Source organism: Gallus gallus, chromosome 9 (genome assembly GCF_016699485.2).
Source record: "Gallus gallus isolate bGalGal1 chromosome 9, bGalGal1.mat.broiler.GRCg7b, whole genome shotgun sequence".
Lineage (NCBI taxonomy): Eukaryota > Metazoa > Chordata > Aves > Galliformes > Phasianidae > Gallus > Gallus gallus.
In genome coordinates, this window is record NC_052540.1 from 7,520,820 (window position 1) to 7,542,682 (window position 21,863).

At 41.2% G+C, this 21,863-nt stretch overlaps 1 protein-coding gene across 3 annotated transcripts in view; it reads right to left on the bottom strand.

Moving 5' to 3' along the window:
- EPHA4 (EPH receptor A4) overlaps positions 1–21,472 on the bottom strand; it is a 248,618-nt gene extending 227,146 nt beyond the window's left edge. For 2 of the 3 annotated variants that reach the window (XM_040705461.2, XM_040705462.2), the window contains exon 1: positions 21,030–21,472. In XM_040705461.2, the coding sequence (XP_040561395.1) occupies positions 21,030–21,253 (224 nt within the window). In that variant the 5' untranslated portion in view covers positions 21,254–21,472. Of the gene's footprint in view, positions 1–13,519; positions 13,570–21,029 lie in introns of those variants that run through there. The other variant, XM_040705463.1, reaches the window with a different exon arrangement.
- Between the last annotated feature and the right edge of the window lie 391 nt (positions 21,473–21,863).

Consider the following 21,863-nt stretch of genomic DNA (forward strand, 5'->3'; position numbering starts at 1 on the left):
GGTCCACGGTCTACTCAAAAGGTTTTTGACCTCATAGCACATGCGTTTGTTTTCAAAGCCTGCCACAACAGCAACAAAAGGGGAGGTGAGGAGCGATAATGCGAGCTGTTGCAGGTCCCATTTCACAGGAACCCACAGACTTCATGGATTTCCACGATGGGGATCAATGAATCTGCACTGTTTTTTTGTCCCTGTCAAAAAAAAAAAACATATAAAACTGATCCTTATTTTCTATATATTATTCCTACTACAGAAAAATCCTGTTAAGACTAAATTCAATCTTTTGTTAAAAAGAAGCAAGCCTTCTGGATTACGAGATCGGTGTGACTGAAATCAACATTTGAATATAATCTAAATTTATATAGTGCATTTGGTCTCCAGATCACATTCCTTTTGCTGCATTCATTTCCATCTGTCACATCAGTGCTGCACTTGACCTTGGATATTGCAGCTTTGGAATACATTTCTGTGGCTCTCCCCCTGGCCATAACTGGAAAATGTTGGGGGTTTTTTTGTGGTCTCCAGTCTTATGCAAGGCAAAGAAAACAGACCCAATACTCCCACAAACACGACAACCAAACAGTGATCCCAGAAGCTTACACAGAAGGTTCCACTGAAGCCCACAGAAGACAAATGTGGCAATCCACCTATAACTGAAAACATTTACCTTTGCTGTTAACAGGGGTCAAAGAGATATAACTGGTTTACATTTGTCATACCCCAGTTTCTAGTCACAAAAAGTGGAAAGTGAATGTATGCCAACATCTATTTGAACAGTGCTCATTCACCTATCACTAACCAATTCCTCCACTGTTATTGCACTCAATTACTGCTTTCCCATTCTTAACGTAGCCTCTGACAATTCAGGTTTCCTTTTGCAACAACTTATTTTTTCCACTAACTTAGGACATTAGAAACAAAGAGGTTTGCTGGACTTTTGGCCCAAATACTACTTTTGTTTAAGTTTTATTGAAGAGAGAAAAATGCTTTTCTTCTAAGGAAAGAAACAGAGGAAAAGAAAATAATTCTTCTTGACATCTTTTGTTTTGATGCCCAGCTAACTGGAAAAGCTGTGCTGCTAACTTTTATTTAAGATAAACACCAGCAAACATTTTTCTCACCTTCTTCCATCTAATCCTAGGCTATAAATCCCTACGTATCACTTGGAGCATCACAGAATATTCCTGTTGCTGAAGTGATGGTTGCTCCATGCAGGAAAGAGATTGTTCTTCTTTTAACACGTGTCCAGGCATGACAATTAGAAAAGGCAATATAACATGTTTGCTTTCTTTAAAGTAACCATAGGATTTATAGGAGAAAAGTTCTCTTGCCTTCACTCTTTTCTTGATCAGTCTGTTTTTCTGAAGCCAGCAAGAGGTAAGTCTGTATTTTCAGTAATAGAGTTGATCTTGCATGCAAATTCAGTGTATTTTTGATATTCTAGGATTGGTTCTTGCTGATATTAAGAACACAAGAGCACCACGTTATGGAGAACTGAAAACATGAAAACGACCTTGCCAACTAGATTTAGCTTACATAAGCAATTGAACAATAGTTTTGTTTTAAAAAGAATCATTTTCTCTTCTTCTCCATCAAAAACATGCATTTCTTTATGGATGTATTGACACATTTTTCAGTATGATCATCACAGCACCGCACATCATTACCACACAGAGGGACCGATCAAGGTTTCAAGGCTGCCAACCCCTCAATTCTGTGCTTCAAGAGACAAAATGAAAATTCAGTTATCTTGTTAAAACACAGATATAAATTAGCCAACATCGCCAACCTAAAACATCCCTGCACCAGGTAATTCTGTCAGCACCTGAAGCAGCCTCATGCTGGGATAAGGAATATTCCAGCCAGTATTGCACAGCTAATATTTGCTATGAATTCATAACTGGATAGTCTCAAAACAGCTCTTTTAAGGCAGGAAGGAATCATTACTTATAAAAACGTATTCTCTGCTGTCAGGCATCTGAGTCTGGTGATTGTTCCTTTTATCTCTGTTTCTTACTGACTTATATCCTAGCTAAGTCACTTATATGATTTTCTTAAAAATGCAAAACACAGTGAGGGCCTAGAATCCAAGACTTGCTTTTATTGCCTGTCCTTTATTGTTGAGTTTGAGAGATAAAATAAAAGGGAGCAAGTTCAACAGAGCCATGAGGGAAAGAAAGACATCAGTTACACAGATTACATCACTGGCTGATTTCATCTTCCCAAAACCAGAATATATTCTATTGAGTTTGATGTGCCAGGACCAGAAATTGGGAAACATATCAAGACAAATATTTTAAAAAGCAAGTACGCATTGTTGCTCTGAGATAGGATTGTTTAAAATATAAACAGCTAAGCAAATAGGAAACATATTGCCTGAAATACATGAAATGCAACACACGGTAACCAGCACAAAAAAAAAAAATCAAGCAGCTGGGTCCTTACTTGAATCTTGATAGCCTAGCCACTTTGGCATAGAATCATGGAACCACTGGCATCACACAGCTACGCCCTTCATATGAGCCAAAGATTTGGCTCAGATGTGAGTACAGATAAGGGATGATTTAACATAGGCAGTATGGAAGCCCACCATGCCTGTACAACTCCTCATCTGCATTCACCAATTCTTTTCCCCTGCTCCCTTCCCAACAAAGTTTCCTCAACTCCAACTGAAACAGACTGCAATCCACAGCACCACCACTTATACAGAAACTCCCATTGGATATGGCTGGATATCAGTACATTATCCCTGATTTAATGCAACTGACACTCCTGAGTGTTTTGTTCTGGTAGAGCAGTAAAGCTTTGCAGAGCTGTAAGAAGGTTAAAGGTATGCAGCTCTTCACTCTCCCTTTTCTCCAGGATGCAGCACTTGTTCATTTCTTGTCACTGAAAATCTCCCCCAGAAAACAGTTCCTGTGGGCTCTGTAAGTTAATGCATCAGACACAGAGAAATGGGGAAATTACTGGTTCCTCTGCACCACGCCTTCCCTGACCTATGGCCAGTGGGCTGGGCACGCCACAGAGCAACTTCAAACCTGACCAACAGCATTCAGACCCGACCTAGCTAGATCTGCACAAAAAGCCCAAGACAATAGCTGCAAATAACATCACTGTGCTCTGCCTGTGTGCTGCCCACTTGCTGTGGCTGTGCTCTGCCCACTGTGTGCTTTAGCTGCTCCCACTTGCTGTGCTGAAAGGGCAGTCCTGCCAGTGTGTCTAACTCAGGTTAACTCAGCAGTGAAGATTTATTTCCATGCATACCAAAATCATATCAAGAAAAGTTTCTTTGAATGAGCACTGTACTACATGTGCAGTAAAGAAGGTTCACAAATGTACCAATAAGTTGTTCTAATTTAGTGCTATAAAGAAGGCAGCATAAAGTAAAATATAGGGCTGTATCCACCCCTTGGGTAGCTGAGATGTGTGAAAAACCATCACGTTTAGCATCCAATGTAAATAACAGCGGTCAGTTCAAAGGAGACATGGAGCTTATTTGTGGAAGAAACCAGAAGCTGCAGCCACCAACTGAACTTGTAAGTTCACAGTGGTGATGGATTGATGAGATTTTTTCAGGGTTAATAAGGGCAGGCCTCTACGGGCCAATAAACTTCTCTCATCTTGTATACATTCTCCTGGTATGTAAACTAACAACACTAGACAGTCAAAGCAGAGGAAAAAAAAACACATGTGATGAGGCTCATTGGTTCCTCAATAGGTTGCTTCCCCTTGTCATGACGTTGATGTGATGAGCTGTGGGCTCTGTAGCAAAACCTGTGTGTAGAACACTGAAGAGCAACACACTTAGTTCTGACCTAAGCACATTTTGGGTGGTATAATGATGAAAGACAAGAAGCAGAAGCTGAAATTAAAAGTAAGGAGACAACAGAAATATAAAAGCATGAGGTCTTCACCTTTCTCCCTTCTTTTCTGGATAATGAAAAAACAAAAGTTGCAAAGAACATGACACCATTCGAAGAAATGACTCCCCTGATACACACTGTGGGACATGATTTCTTCTGAAGACTTGCCTGACTGCAAATAGAGTGCAAAATCAAAACAGAACTGCAGCAGAAGATTCTTCAGACAGAGAGAAGGCAGGTTACATAGAAATCAGTCATCCAAGAGTAATAAAACACCCCAAAATTCAGACCTTGAGAAAGGAAGCTGATCTTTTCACAGCTATTGATGACCAGTTTCCCAGGAGTGTGTAAAGGAGACTAAGGCAAGCAGCCTGCAGGTATGGGAAAACTAGCAGAAGACACACACCTCCTGGCACAGAGAGGGAAAGAGCAGGTAGAAAAAAAGTACTGAAATTTCTCAAGTATAAAGAGGAGGGAATAGCAGGTGATAAAAATCTGCTAAATGCTTGGATGATGACAAACTAGACCCCTGGCTGATGCGTAAGGAAAGGGGCACTGTATGTTGGTCTTCAGTGGCAGAATTTGCCCCTAGATAGAAGTCTGAAGCCCCTATCAGCGTAAAGAAAGCTTTCATAACTGAAACCAACTGCAAGTCAGTGTAACATAAATGGCTAACCAGATTACATGGCTCACAGCAAGTGTGAAACGAGGATTTCCAGAGGTCCATCCCCAGCTTCGGTCTACCCAGAGTCCTGTCTCACCCATGGTTAACATGCTTCAGAGAAGATGTGGCTGAAAGCCTCCTCTGTTAGCTGAATTCTCTCAGATGGGAACATTATCAGAACACAACTTCTATGAAATTCAAAGCATAATAAGTTTTACACTGTAAGGAGCCTACAGCTTCAAAACATAATCCAGTTGCCTGATCAGCTGTATTTAACACACTTTGCATCGTAACAGAAAGCCCTTCTAAAGTCATTAAAAAACACTCTGCAAAAAGGAGATTCGGTAACCACACTTTCACAGTTGATTCCAATTTTCTGTAACAAGGAAAGTGTTCTTGGAAATATGATTCCTATTGTTACTTCATGTTGATGAGTTACTCAACCAAAACTAATTAGTTTGAGAATGGAAAAGTTGTACATGTGAGTTAGGCACAATGTGTAGAAGAAACACTGCTGTAGGTCACCCATTCTCAATGGGTAACTTGTAGAAAAGGCGTATATTCTATTTTTGGAGTCTATAAAAATCTGTGTACTACTGCACATTTACCTTCTCACTTTCTAATAACAGAAAAAGGAGTGTAACTGCAGTGATGTTTAAAAGGACAACCAGGATGGGTGAAAGAGCTATTTCTTACTTTCAAAAGAGTCTTCAAAATGTTTATGAAACGTAGATAATTTCAAGAGGACTTTAATTGGCCCAAGCACTGCAAGACTGATATATTCAAGAAATTTATGCCATCAAGTAGGAACAGAATCTAAACCATCTTCTGCTTTGGCTTTGATCACACCATGGACTGGATCGTGAACAAAACTAGTCCCAAGTTCAAGGTACCCTCAGTCTGCCAAATTACATTTTGCTGAGGAGGCATGAAACTAGCCAACAGCTCTTAGATATTTAGCAAACTATCCTCCCATATTAAAAGTGCTTCAGCACTCCTCAAGAACTCAAGAAGATGCAAACCAGTGTTACAGATCTCAAAAGTAAATACACTTCTTAATTCCCCAGGTAATCACTACATTGATTTGGTTTAGCATATAAAGGATTATGACTATGAAGTCACAGTAGAAGAGCAGATTGTTTTTCTGTTCCATATTGCTTGTTTTTTTCCAGGTATAGACTTCATCTTTATCAGGCTGATAAGACAACATATATATGTGTTACAGATCAAATTAGAGATCCCAGAAGCAGATTTACCAATTGTAAAATAAGTGCTTTTAGAAGTTAGTTTATATACACTCAGAAACACTCCCATTTGAATTCATTAACCACAGAAGCTGCCTAAATTAGGCTAGCATTGCCTAGACTTCTAAATGCAAAGCAGGCAGCCTCATCCTAACTGACTGAAAGGGGAGAGGATGAAAAAACAAACAGTACGTTCCCACTGGTATGGTGGCAAAACTGCATGGAGAACCCAGAAGCTACAGATCAGTTATCCACAAGGCAGGCAGGTCATTTCCTCCGTAGGCCCTCCAATGGAGGGATGCTGTAACTCAGAACTCTTTCCATGTAAAGTCATCACAGAAACTACAAGAATACATTTTATAAAAGGCAAAGCTTGCTATAAAGTCAACAAGTCACAGTCCAACCCCATCCAGGGGCATCTAAACCCTAGAGGGAGATGCAACTTGAGAAATTCTGAGCCAAACTATTATTGTTGCATTTTTTTGGGCCCCAAGTTTTCCGTTTGTGGGTTTTCTATTTTTCAACAGGTTTAAAAGGTATTGTTTTCATGGCAACTTCCTGCAAGAAAGGAAGAAAATAAAATTTACCAGCTCCTACTAGGAAAAAAAAAAGAGAATAAACTCCCAAAAAGTCTGAACAAGCTCAGCTAAATTTATAACACAGCTGAACTGACATTGGATCACCAAGAATCTCCCATTGTTAATCAAAATGCTGTTTCCCCATAACAACCATAAGAGATAACTGAAGCCATGGATCCATCTGTATAAATCCAAATTTCAATGTGAAGTATCAAAGCAGTTCAAGGAAGCAGTGAACAGAAATTAAGTCCCTGAGATTAGCACACCATCCAGCAATAAGAAGTAACATAGGAACTTCAGCTCTTAAACATGCAAGGAAGGGTAAAATCCAAGTGGAGGAAACTGATGATGAACAGACGTTATGGAAACAAATCAAGATGCATTAGGGAGCAGTGGGGCAGAGGCAGAGGTGTGCATATCTGCCTGGCATTAGGGTTATGGGAATTTGGAGACTTTTGGAAAACACTGAGGTATCAAACCCAAGCACAAAACTAATTGAAGAAATTTAGCTCAAGAAGTTCAAACAAAGCACAGACTCTTATAGATTTCATTTGGGCAAATGTAGAAAAAAAACACCATGAAATTAATTTGTTCTACACTGGGTGGTACCAAGTCCCCAGAGCTCTAAGCACTTTATGACGGGGATCCCTGTAAGCTGTAGACATTCAGCCCACAGTTGGCTGACAGGTGTCCCAATCACTGACCAAAAGAAGATTTTCAGATCTTTGTTAGAAAAATGAAAGAAAATAATTGGGTCAGGAGAGGGAGGGAAAAAAACAAGAACAATTACATTCTAGCAATGGTGAAAAATGATCCAGACACAAGAATACGAGATCACATTTTCTTTTGCAAGAAATTTGGGGAAAAATAAGAGTAAGTCACAAAAACATTCTGATGTGTTCATTTTTCTTTCCTCAAAGGCCACATGCAGTTTAGTACTCAGCCCCATATAAAATAAGTAAAATTAAAAGGCAGTAAAGGAAACTCCTTACAAGCACATATATGGAACACTGGCTGGTGTAAACCAATCACAGTTTTCTGGGAACTGGAGCAGCAGTTCCCAGAAAAAGAGAACAATTTACATGTGTGGATCTGAATGCAAGACCCCAACTAAAACTATGATAACTCACACCTCTTAAAAATTGATTTTAGAAAAATTCCTATAGTAGACATTTATAAACAATGGCATTTGGGGTGTATGTGGATACAAACGCAATGGTCAGAAACAGATCTGGTACAGACACAAGACTCATGGATCAAATTCCTCCCTTGGTCACACACTGTTAGTTGAGATGATGAATGCTCAGGATTCAGAACCCCCATGCTGCCTGACGTAGATAATCCTACATCTTGTCCTTCTGAGAAGTGCCACACACTTCAGAAATACAAAAGTGCAGAATTTCTACCAGCTGCTACATAAACAAATCAGCCAATGAAGACCCCTCCTGAGCTCACCTCACCTATGCCACTAGAAATGTTGACAGTTCAAGTTAGAAGTGAAAATTACTACAAAAAGTCTGAATGTACTTCAGAGTCCTAAAAGCACTCAGCAACCACATAAAGCTTTTTTTTTCCCCCCTTCAGATTAGAAATAAGGAGTAATTTTCCTATACAAATGGCAAGCAGAACCCAACCAGCATTCAGAATGGACTTCCCAATTTCTTTTTCATCTAGATCAGCACTGGCATCATGCCCTGCAAAAATAGGTAAATGCTAAGTAATAGTCTTGATGTTCCTGGTATATTTTTTTTCCTCCCTCCAGAAACTATCACTAACCCTGAAAATTTGTTCTGAAGCATTCCAATGCTGCAGGAAGGTATTTTAGCACCAAAAAAAAGCATGCAGTAATGAAGTCTTGCTTTTTTAAGGCAGGACGCCCAGACTCACACGAAATGAGGACTCAGTAGGCAATGGGAGGAAACAGCACTCAGTTTCAGGGTACTGCCATTCAGCTCATTGGACTTAACTGGATACAAACCCAGCTCCTGCTGTCTTCCAAAACCAGGAAGAGCTGGAAACTACCACTGCACACATCATAAGCCCTATTAGCATTCGGGCACCAAGTTGCCTAATATTCAGGTAACGATTTTCTGTCCATGAGAGATCACTCCACAGACGTCATGCCAGTAACTGTCAATTTACATTCCCAAAAATCAGAGCAGAAACAGGCACAGCAGACTGATTATATCCAGGTGGTAAAGTTGAAGATTTTGGACTTGTGAAGAGATAAGGATTTTGCCAATATTTAAGCTTTGACACAGCAGTTGGGCAACTTGCAGCTTAAACCCTTGACAGCAGGCAAGAACTGCCAATGGAACAGCCACAGTCATCTCACTTCTCACAGGGCTGCACCAGCTGCAGAAGTCTTCTGGGGGGACAAGGGGGAAGTTAAACAGGTGATGGGAGATCAGGATAATCAAGTCCAGCTTCAACCTTGAAATGGTGAAGTGGCAGTAAGAGTTGAGGCTGTTACAATACAGCTACAACAGTGCTCTCCTGCCTGCTCAAGGCAGGCACATGGGACAGATATTTCAATCCATAGCTGATTTTCATGTGTACTATATGCTGTACAACCTAAATGAATAGATATTCCCACCACACAGGAAAGACTTTCATACACGACAGTGGAATATTCACAAAGCAACAGGGCCCCAGGCAAGGCATACGTGAACGGCAGACTCACAAGCTTAGCTTCCTGAGATATCCAATTGCCAGCCCAGCTCCAGGAGATAAAAATGTGAAAAATAAAGAGGCACCCTTACACCTGTAAAACATGAGTTGCAATAGCCAGTGTATAAAAGGAGAAGACAACTATTGAAATAAGCTGCCATTCCAGCTTGTGCTTTACTGAGAGAAACAGGTACAGGAAGCCCAGTTCTGGACCAAATCCATTCTGGACCTCCACCACAAACTCACACAGAAACATGACAAACGCACAGGGAAGCCATAATAGACTGTTATCAGCTGCCACACAGATAACCAGTGTTTTCTGAGGCCTCTGTACTCTCAGCGAAGCAGAAGGTCTGAAGCAGCTCAATCCTGAGAAAAGAGAATTTACCAGGAAAATAGTGGAGGCACAGACATGAATAGTTTCTCACAGACAGAAGGGTGTCAGAAAGGTAACAGTCCCACACCATCAGAATTGTAGAATTTTAACCACACGTCATGCCAGGACAAACATAAGTGAAAGGCTTCCATTGTTTAATGCATGTCTTTTACTTTAAGCTTTTAAGAGTGGCTGAGGACATGCCCTGAGGTGTTACAATCTTTATGCCTTCTCCCAGTTTGACTGTATCATCACAAAGATTATGAGTAATGCCTGTGACGTGCCTTCCCCTTCACCCTGTAAAACTCCAGCTATTGAATTCTTTTAAACAAAAAAGATGTTTCTTCCTCTGTCACACACTTGTAATTCAGACCTAGCACCAGATTTTCATGATAATTTTTACTCATAAGCTTAAAACACTGACCGCACTCCAAACAATGCCACAGTGCTTCGCGTGGTAGGGTCTTTTAAAATGATGTGCATTTCATTTTGCTCAGTCAGCTGTAGTCAGTTTCAAGAATGAGAATTTTGAAAGCTTGGATGCCCCAAGATTCTTTTGCTTCCAAGGACCTCAGGTTGATTTTTGTTGCTTTTAAATTCATTCATATAGATATAACTACACACAACAAAGAAGCTGACAGTATATCACAAAGCAGGATGCAGATCATTTTTAAAGCACCATTTTAATTGTAAAAACACGGAAAGAGTCAAAATGTGGATGCAGAATTTTAATGAAATAAATCCATATGTGCACACTAGGAGGAATACGTTTTAGGCCTCACCTAGAGATAAAAATTAGGAGTTTTTGTGTGCTCCTCATTTAGGGCCCCCAAGTGAGAAATTCTTCTCCGTGGGTGGGAGCTGCAGCCCCGCAGTAAGCCTCCCTCACACCAGTCGCTCTGCTTGGTGCCTCAAGTTGGTGGCTGTGAGTTGCCTCCCCTGCTAAGCTCCAAGGACCAACAGCCCCTTAGCTGAGCACCCAGGTGGTGTCAACATTAAGCCAGGGAAAAGAAAATTGTTTTATATCCACCACATGCAGATCTTGTAGCAACAAAACCTAAGCTCTATATACACACAAGGATGCAGGATCAAAGCATGCAGAAGAAAACCTAGGAAAAGGGTTGTCACTTTTTTAAAGCAAAAAGCTGAGGTGACTTGAGAGGGTAATAGAAAGAGAAATACCAACTGCTTTGGTTGCGATTCCAAAACTAGAACCAAATATCACAATAGAGTTTGGCAGCAGTTTTGTTTAAACTACCACGAAATGAGAATTGCCATTTTTCAGAGCGCTCCTGCGAGAGCCAGGAACCCTGCCAGGCCGCTAACAGCACACACTGCGAGGTCAGCTTGTGCTCCCTCCCCTGAGCCCATCAGGATTAACACTGATAAGCAAACATGTGAGAACCCAAGAGAAGTTCTGACAGTATCACTCCACAGCAACCAACTCATTCCCTCAAAACACAACAGTTTAAATCAATCAGCAAACACCAAGGAGACGGAGGAAAGAAAACACAGAAGTTAGGCCAATACTTGCGGCCATCTACATGAAATATAACCACATGGTAGTGTCTAACAGAATCATTTATGTAATTATCTAATGATTCTGCACATCCAAAAGTTTCACAGATTTCATTAAGAAAAATGTTCTGCTGGAAATACATTCTGCTACACTTAAAGGGGATGGGGAGAGGATAGTTTCAGCACTGTGTCAAAAAGACATACATATTTAAATAAAAACAAAGAAACCACCTCCCTCTCCCCTTAAAAAAATACTGTGAGATTCACTGGTTTGTCAAGGTCACCAAGGACCACACCGCTTCAGGCTGTGCTGAATCAGGGACAGCATTCAGTACATTAGGAAGCTGGGTTCTGTTTCAGCAGCCCATTACCCCTATCATCATGCCCTTTCCAAATCCCACACATGTATCTGTCTATAAAATGCTCTGTACTCAACACTCTCATAATGGCATGAGACCCTGGTGTTCATACCATGTATTAAAAACACTTTTAAACCTGTAAACACATTAGGACACCTTGGGGGACTGAAGGACAAAGTGATCACTATAAGCTTTTGATTTTCATGCCAACAGAACTGCAGCCAATATTAGCCCTCATCAGGACCCAAGCACTGCACTTGCTAATGAAAGCTTTGCTAAGGACAGAAAAGGAAGACTGCTACCCTGGCACAGCATACAGGGCCTGACCAAAGGCTTCAAAACTATTCAGGAAAATTACAATTTTGTTTTGGATTACTGAACATTCAGTGGATATCTTCTGATTTATGCAAGAATACCTAGCTATATAATAGCACTTGTCAGAATCTTTTATCTTTGTGTTAATTTTATGACCATTTCAGCTCTCCTTCTGCCTGTGGGATGAAAGCAAATCGATGGAGGGGAGGGGTCACTGCCAAAGGCCATCTATATTTAATGCAATTTCACGTGCTGGGTCACATAGCATTCCTAGACTGAAAAGAAGGCTCTGTTGCTAAGACTTTAAAAAACAAAAAAAAAAACAAGCTGAAGGCAGCATCCAGTCACACTACCAGCAGCTGTCAATCAGCACTTACTGAGGCTTCCAATTTGTTCAGAATAACTAGAGAAGTTGGAGGGCTTTCTCCAAGTGCACCATTCTGTTAAGAAGAGAAAAGTCTTTGGAGGGTTCACATTCATTTCATTAGACACAAGCCCACATAATTTGCTCATTCCCAGTAGCATGATCTCTGTTAATTCACTAAGCTTACTTACATGGCAAAGGGCTTGCTATTAAACATCCCACACCAAAAGAAAAAGAAAGCAGCCTATTTCAGCTGCTTACTCTAAGTTTGTACTACATACTGCTGCACTAATTGAGGTTCCAAGTTAGGGAAGCATGCTCACTCAAGAAAACATTGCAGCATATGTTTAATTTTAAGCATGTGCTTTCCACTCCCCACTACACTCATGCACATGGCTGACGAAAGACTTCAGTATACACTGGTGTGCTCCTCTGAACCCAGGCCAGAGGATGTTTGAACAACTCCATAAAGTCATCAGAGGACCATCTAAAATGAGAGAAAGATTTTCTTTCAAAGTAATATGCTCTGTCTACACATGCAAGTTTGTCACAGACAGCAATGAAAGGTTGCAGCATCTGTCATGCAAGGAATAAGAGACCTTTGTATGCTAAAATATGTATTCAAACATGCATATGAAACTAGATAAACTAAGGTGCATCGGCATGGGATCAGTGAGATGGTCCCTCTCTCACAGACTAGGCTGAGTGAGCCGCAGTATCAACTCACAAAGGGTAAGCGGAAACTGCAACACATCTGTATGTCAACAAAGTCTTCAGTAGAATATCTCAATCTCCAAGCTAAGTTCAAAGTGGATAACTCATCAAAAAAACAAAACAACCCACAAAAGCTGCAGTGGATTAGAGGATCACAGTAAATAGTAAAAGGCAGTGGAGCTAAAATAGGATCTTCGATCTACTTTGTGTTAGCATGCTTTTCACTAGCAAGGAGGGAAGAAGCTTCTTGTTCCTAATAAGATCAACAGATGAATAGTGTTAATTCAGAATATCAGTAAGTAGTGAGAAAAACGGCTATACAAAACAATAATTAATGAATCTTTGTCTTCTTACAATCCTAAATCTTTTAAAGATCACAGGCATGTGGAATCAAGTCCTGTAAATGCAAACACAGCACTTGCCAGGACTGCCGGTGTTAAACACATCCTGTACCTTAGGCTGGACATCCCACAGGTACAATTCACAGTACACACAAACAGAGTGATTCTGGCTCTCCTATTCCCATTTCACATCCCACTTGCAGAAAGTCATAAATAGCTATGAGGAAGATTAACACGGTTACAGATTACAGGCATCTCTGAGCTCCAGAAGCACCATACAAATATCAGTTTCACATAAGACAACAGAAAATGAGATGGACAACTCTCACATTGTACAAAATACTTCATGTGCCTTAGCAATCCCACATTGTGGCATATGCACCTCTTTGCCCTTGCCACATTCTGTTGCCAGTGCAGGCTGTCAATGCACCACATTACATAAACAAAAAACTACATTTCCTTGTAATGTTTTCTGCTAAAAGAAAAAAATATACATATATATGCATCTTTTACCTCTCATTCTTTGTAGAATGAGCGTAGGTGTCCATTAGAGGTCTTTCTTGTCATTTCAAGTAGGCATTCAATACCCAAGGATGTGCACAGGGCTAGCAGCACACCTCTAGATCTAGAACTTAACTACCTAGGTTACTGTTCTAGATGTCAGGAGTTGCAGACCAACCTACTTGCACTGAAGTTACAGAAATGCTGTAGCAACCAAGATTACACCTGACAGGCTGTAGTAATCAGGCTTTCCCTCTCATTTGTTACTAATAAGATCTCCTGGGCAGGAACAAGCAGGCTTTGACATACAGCAGAGAGGCCTAATAATGTCACCAACACACCCTGTGGCTAGCATGGACAAAGACACATTTTTATTGCTGCATGGAGATAGGATTGGAAAAAGCTTCCTCTTGTTGGCATACACACACACGTACACATACACAGGCACACACTGTTCAAAAACTATTTGAAGAGCTTGTGGTCTTGTTGTTAAATGAGTTGTGAATGTTTCCAAAAAGCCTAAACGGCAGACAATGGCAGCACATTGCTAAAGAATGTTAAAAGGGACTTCAGCTGATCTGATAATTGACAAATAAGACAAAAGCAGAAACAGCTTACAGAAATAAAGACATTGGTTTGAGAGACATTTCAAAGAAGCTGATCTTTAATTTTTAAGATGACATAGCATACACTGCAAAGAACAAAAGAAAACAAACTACAAGATACAAATAGGCTTTTCCATCAGAAGAACAGAACAGTGTTTACGTGTGCATTCAGAGGACAGCCATCCAGAACTCCAGTTAAGTTCAGAGTAAGTCTTCCTACTCACTCAGATCCAGTACCAGACACCCAATGGAGAGCGAGTTGTTTTATACAGTCTAAACTCACAAGCATGATGTGAACACAGATGACCTGAACTTTCATTTCTTCTCTCCAAGCTTTTTGCATGGAGGAGCCAGAGCACGTATAATATCGTTCTTATGCAAACCAGTGTTTCGTCTGCAACTCCAGTCTTGTTCCTATAGTCAAAACCATTTAAATTAGAACTGGATTAATCCAGCAGAAATACATCTGCGAACATTTTTTGGCCTGTTAAAATGCTTACGTCCATAAGCTTCCACATCAGTATTCTGCACGTATCCCACCCTCGCAGTTAGACAAAAGGAGCGGCCTCTGGCTCAGATGGCCCCGAGCAACAAATCCCTGGAGGCTGGGCAAGTACAACTGGAAAAAATAGTACCTTATTCTTATTACCTTCCTTTGGCACAGCTGTCAGAGACACAGGACTACAGTCTGAGGCAATTATTTCTGCAAACGTTCATGCCGGTAAATGGGAAACAACGTTTAGATGCGAAGAGGGTTATGCATAGCATCAGGCTCCCTCCTCCTGGCTCACACACACTCACCAGAAACACTTAACACATCCCATCAGGAAACAGCAACAACAGCATATACAAGAACTTGTCCTAAATATTGAAAGAATTAAAAATCTACACATCCTTGAAATACTCAAGAAGTAACTAGGAGCACACTTAATGCCAAATTTTTGGCATTGCAATTCCACTAACAGAAGAACAGCTAACATATTCATGAAAATTCGCTCTGCTTTATTTTAAAATGCACGTTAAAGAATATCAGAGTCTACCTACCACCTGAAAGTGATTACCATGCTCAGATAGCCCTCTGAGCATCAAATGCATCTGTAATGCAGATACACATAATGCATCCAAGAGGTCCTTATAACAAGAAAAGGCCAAACTAAGAGACCCTAGATAAGAATAAGAACAAATGAAAAAGAGGAACGTATGACATCACAAACTCATGTGGTACCACACAACAGTGCTTACTGCTTTATGATACTTTCCTATTAAGCACAGCCCTGTGTTCTATATGCCATAGTTCTATTAATCAATACATCATTAAGCAGAAAAATAAATCAGATGGAAAAAAAATCTCACATATTCAGCACTCTAAAGGAAGCTCATGCAACATTTTAGCAACTAAATATTGACTGCAAATACAGAGAGGCAGTTTCTCTGTTTGGTTTGCAATCAGTTCTAGTTATCATTCATTAGGACTGAAACATACATTTCAAATGAGAAACTGGCAAAAAAAAACATCTAAGAGATGGAAAAGGCAACAACTCCAAAGTCACTGAGTTCTACTCAATGCATTTTAAAGATGTTTTGCAGATGTTTTTTTTTTTCTTGTTTGGGTTTTTTGGGGGTTGGGGTTTGGTTTTTTTTGGGGGGGGGGGGGGGGGTTTTTTTTTTTTTTGGATCTTTTACCACAGCATGTGAAATTAATTTTTGAGAGGAGGGAATGCAAGGAAAGCTTCATATATTTACACGTTAAAGAGTATTTGCTGGTCTAGGCATGATAAAAAATGTTCCTTTATTCCAAGGTGGCACTTTCCAGGGACACTATGCACCAATTCCCAGGTGTGAACAACTCAGAAGTGGCAGCGTGCCCCTGGTGCAGGTCCATGCGTACGCAGACACTTCTCTATCTTAAGTAAACCGAGTCTTGATGTAGGATGGATTCCCATTCTTGTTCCACCAAACTGAAAGCAAATGCTACAAATGGCCATTTTTACTGCCATTTTAATATTTAAGTTTCTCCAGTATTTAGAAAAGCTACATTTCAGCAAATGAATTAAAGGTGAAAGAAAAAAGAAAAGTTTGTTTTTTGATTACCTATTTCATAGAATCATAGAATCCTTAGAGTTGGAAGGAATCAAAGGTCAAAGCAATTTCAAGCAATGCTTTGACTTACTGAAAAAGGGACAGACGAACAAGATAAGCACGTAGACCTTCACTTGAAATATAAGCAGCAGAGACTGTCCAGTGCATTTTGCAGAGCAATTGGGTTTAAGAAGTTCAAAGAATACTTTCTTCTTCAAAGTCAAATTTCACCACCACCGGCCGGGCCGTGTTCCACTTCTTTCGATTCCTGTCCTCGATGAACTCCTGGTAAGGATCTTTCTTTGAAATAGCTTTCTTCGAGCGTACATAACCAAAAAAGACAGTTAACGCCAGGAAAGAGTAAAACAGCATGACAAAGAGGATGAAGAAATAGGCATTGTCATATGGTTTGTATTGTGGTTCTTTCTGTTCTGTAGCATTTTTCTTTGTGCCCAGGTTCCTTTCCAGAAGTTGCAGAACACATTGAGAGATGAGAGAAGCTAGAGCTGTTTGGTTCATGTTGGTGAATTAAAAAGCATACAAGAAAACACAGAGGAGAATGAGCGCATAGGGGCCCCAAGCTTCATTGAAGTGGGAACCTATCCACCAGCTTTTACAGGGCTTGGATCTGGCCTGCAATCATTTCCTCTTTTGGTAAGGAATGCTGTAAAGCACTTATTGGGTCTCAGTCATTTGATAATGAGGCATTTGGCTGATAAGCCTGCCTTGCCTATGAAGTGAAGTCTATTAATAATAACAATAATGAAACAGTAACAAATCCTTGAGACATACATCTGCCAGGCAGTTTTAAACCTGTGATTATTTTCCTCCTCCCTCCCTATATTTGAGGAGCAGATCTTCTTCAGTCACTAAGCGAAAGGCCCTTAAAAGCACCCGCTGAATATGTTAAGGGGCTGGGGGGAGCAAAACACCGGAGGAAGGAACTCTCTCTGGTTTGATGGAGATAAATAAAACTCACATTTTCAGAGAAGCATCTCCAGCTGCCCTTCTCAGGTGCATTCTGTCAGCATCACAGTCAGTGTGCTGGGCCAGGAGACAAAAAGAGCCTGACAACATTCCACACAACCCTTAGAGAATGGCCATCAAAATACGCCAGCTGTGAGTAAACCAGCATTCAGGAGAAGGACACCCAATACGTCATTTCAACTAGTTGCTACTTCCAAGCTAAGCATGAAATTTTTTTACTTTCAGCTGAAATAAGACCATTTCAAAGCTCAAGTGGGAATCTGAATAATTTAATTTAGCATTGAGAGTCTGGAGCTGCATGCTGCCATAAATATGGACTACACCAGAAATACAAAAGAATAATATCCAGACAGAAGGGAACAGCCTATAGAGCTGTTCTGGAAAATAAAAACCTGGGCTGTCACTGACAAGCAGACTGCACTGAGCATTTTCAGGCAAGGAGGTTAAGTCTTCTTCAGTGTGGTTTGTCACAGGTCACGTCTACTTGCACAATAACAGCAGAGCAGTGCTCTCTGGATTCCTGCTTCCTATTGTGTTTTACAGGCTAGGTCACTCCAAAGTAAATTGTTGTTTTACAAAGTAGTGAAACCTTATCTTGCTACAAAAAAAAAAAAGCAGTCCTTACTACCACAAACGACAATGCCAGCTGTTTCTTTCTGTGATCTGAATTCTGGGGAGTAAGCACCATGACTTTGAAGTGGAGAGCACATCAGTGGACTAGCAGTTTGCCAACTCTGAACTGTTTCTTTAGGCCTGACCCCCTGAACTGATTGTATGATGACTAATTCACATGCTAAGATTGCAGTATATCGGTATCACTAAACAGCCTGCATTTGTCATTAAGGGTTTCTTGTAAAAAGAAAGATGAAAGTGAAGTCTGTAATCTTATATGAGCAGCAGACTATGGCATAAGTACATTTAGAATATGCCACTCCTGGAAAAAACGCTCAGCTCCGCATTTCAACTATTTGTTTTAAAATCAGAAAGAAAAAGAAAAGAAAAAAATCCCCATAAAGAGCAATGCCAAATCCTGTTCTTGGTTACAACTACATTATGGGAGAGATCTTATTCACCTATGTTTGCATTGAAAGATTGAATGTGGAGGACCTGGTGGTATTCTGAGGACAGCAAAGAAAAGCTTTACCATTAGTTTAACTACTACTAAAGATACATTTTCTAAACTAGTATAAGACCTTCAGGGGAACTGTGCGCAGTTTATATTCATGTAACTGGAAGAGGATTTTAATTCAGGCTTTGCAACTTTTCCAGAACTCTGCAGGTCCTTTTTGTTTGTTGTTTTTAAAGAATTCGCTTCAGTAGAAGGAGCATGAGATTCTACATAAATTAAATTGGACACAAGCTAATCCCTGTGAACTTCCTGCCTGCGTGAAAAACTCACTATCACTGTTGGCCAAGTTTCTCAGTCTTTCCAGTATTAGAAAGAAGTAAATAAACAAATAAGGTGGGGGATAAGGGGACAACAGGATACTACACTTCAGCAGAGAAATAAGCAACAGAAATCACACCTATGAATTTGCAGCAACAGTCTTGAGTACGCCATGAGCAACTAGCACCGCGCCCACACTTTTTCCATGCTTCTTAACAGCACAGTACAAGGCTTTGTATTTACCTATCCTTAACTTTTAGAAAAATAGACCCACACCAGCAACTCTGGAAGCTAAATTACAGCACTAACAGGGCCACACTTCTCAGTACATAACCTTCACCCCAGAGGAAATTCACAAACTCAGAACTCAGGTACAATAAACTCAGCTCTATATTTTCCTTTTTAGACATACCATAAGATAGCCAGATCTATCTCTCAGAAATAGAGGGAACAAGTACCCTTTATCACGATTAATACATCATTTTACCAGTTTCCACATGACAACTCATAGAGTAAATCACCACATAAGGTAAGAAAAGATGACACATAAAGAAAGCCTTGCAGCCTGAACACTTACCACATTAGGAAAAGCTTAAAGGCTCCATGTACACACACAGAGAGAATTACAAACCAAGGAACACACATACCATAGAAGACAAACTCTTCTCCCTCCAGCCATGCTTCTAGTGAGACCACAGGCACACTTCCCTCAGCCTTAGGAAGCATTTTGCACCACAGCACTGATTAGAGTGGGCAGGTGGGAGCAGTTTGCAAATGGCTGATAGCAGTCAGCTGTGCTGCCCTGCGCTGCCCTTCATAAACTGCTCGTGCTCAAACACACCTGTGTGAAGAGCCCAATGATATGCCCAATTAAAAGGAAACGTTCATTCAGCATTCTGTTCCTCTAATATAATCTAGTTTTATTCTAACTTAGGGTGTTCTGTATGCTTTTCCACACTGAGTTGAACAAATCAATGTTCTGTTAGGTTATACAAACGTTGCTTTAGGGTTGCTTTCTCTCTCCTTTATTTTCACCCTCCCCCTAACAGCTAAAAGTACATAATGTTGCTTTGAACAAGATCCTAAACAGCTATTTCCATAAAGTGGTCCAATTCTTTTTAGAGATGTAAGTACACAAGATTCTTCAAATGTGGGGGGACAATGAGTGAAGATTAAAAAGAAAGTAAAAGATTAAAAGGAAAAGGCCATAAGAAAAACTCAAAGGGGGGAAAAAAGATCAAAAAGAGGATTAACCATGTTACTTGTTGTTTTTCAGAAATTAAAGAAGTATGGAGGATAAGGAATTTGTTTCCTTTTGGCCCTAGAAAAATGCCAATTATGGTAGCTAAATTGCCAGGATCACATATCAGTATGCTTTGGAAATGTGAGAAATGGATGGGAAATATAAACACAGGGCAATAGCTTACAGTTATGTTATGAATTAAGCCACAAAAATATCAAGATTTAGTCACTGAATAAGCTGCCAAAGTTAATCTTTCCTGATGAACTTCAGCAGAATCAGAATAGAGACAACTGTAGTTTCACAGATCAAAATTGCTTGGCTCACTCACCTTTGATATCTCCAGGTCTCATGCACCTAAAATTTCCACTGAAATCAAAGAAAACTGCCTAAGAGCACACAGACATAAGATGGAGCTCCTTATCTACTATGTATATTCATTTTAGGAGGTTTTTTTTTTTTAAAGAAATTTAGGTATTAACAAAAAGGAAATACTTGGAGCTCTTTTTGGCAAGTGAGCTTGTGATTCTATCAATACTAACACAGTTTTTGTTTTCTTGTAAAGTGTTGTGACACAATAGCAGAATAACATTTTGGCAGGGTGGGAGAGCAACCTCCTTCCATGTCCTTTTAATATAAGGCATTAACACAGCCCTTTGCTGATGAATATGTCCAAAGGAGGCAGGTGCAGATCTCGGCCATGAGCTTATTGAGTAAAGCCCTGATGTGCCTTCCCCAGATCTATGGGGTGGTTTTACAGGTCAACTATTTTTTTCTGAGGCCCACCAGCTGGTTTTACCATGCTCAGCTCTCAGCGAGGTGAGCCCAGCCTGCCCTGGTGACAGCGGCCTGGCCTGAGGTGATGCCCAGGAGGGCCCGGCCACCCGCCGGAGCAGTGCAGGCCTCATATCTGGGGCTGTCGAGGTCTCAGCACTGGTATTCGTGGGCTGCATCAAGAACTGAGCTGAAAAATGCCCTGAAAGCAAAGCCAGCCTAAAGCTAATGCTCACAGGATCTGTCTAATTGGGATCCAGAGTTATTAAACAAATCACCAGAACTCGCCTGCAGCTGTGTGGCCTGTAAACTGATGCTTTGCGTTGTTTTTTCCCCTCAGCCACCTCATGTGGACACCAAACGCTTGAGGAAAGGCATCTTAAGCAGTACTGAGGGACCAATGTGTGCCTTCCCCACAGCAGACAGCAAACTCTGTGTGTGAAGCTGTACCTGAGTTTCACCTTCAGGAGAAACTGCCCCATGGGTTTCTCAGAGGCTTCCCCGACTGGCTCCACTTCCTCCCCTGCTCGCCTACAAGCAGAGCTGGACTGCTGCATGAGACAAGATGGCGGCCCCTCCACCCACACATGCCACAGCTCCAGCTGGTCCCTACAACCAGGCGCTGTCCTTCCCCACTCCCACTCCTGAGCTTCCTCAGCTCCAGCAAATGACATACCCCAGCAGCCAGTATTTCACTTCCAGGGCTGCTTCCCTACTGAACTGTTAGGAACTAAGTCCCTGCAGGACAGGAGCTCCACAACAGGGCCCCCATCCCTGCTGCCATCCCACCCCAGCCCAGGGGCTTACCATGGCCCTCCAACATCTCCACATGTGGCCTGGGAGCAGCCTTTGAGAGGAGCAGCCACACTGCTGTATGCCACAAGTCTCCGTCCTTGTCCTGGACACAAAATGACATGTTTGGGCTGCACATGGCATGTCTCGTGGTCAGCATGCTCTGCCCCATGACCCACTGCCACCACAGAAGCTCTGTTGTCTGCAGGTGTGCAGGACCAAAGCACCAAGGTGGCCACAGCTTTTGGAAAGAGTGTGTGAGAAAGAAACTCGTTACACTGGCACAGTGCTGGGAAAAGTGGTCCCTTGGTGGGCACTGGCAGAGCAGAGGGCTGGAGGTTGCTGGAGAAGTGCTGAGGAAATGGCAGTGGAGCAGGGGGCAGCCCCAGTCCATGCCTGTGCCTTGTGAGACTGTGGGCAGAGCTATGGGGGAACAAAGGAGCTGAGGGAAGTGGGGAGAGTTCAGCTGGAGGCAATGATCCCCTGAAGAAC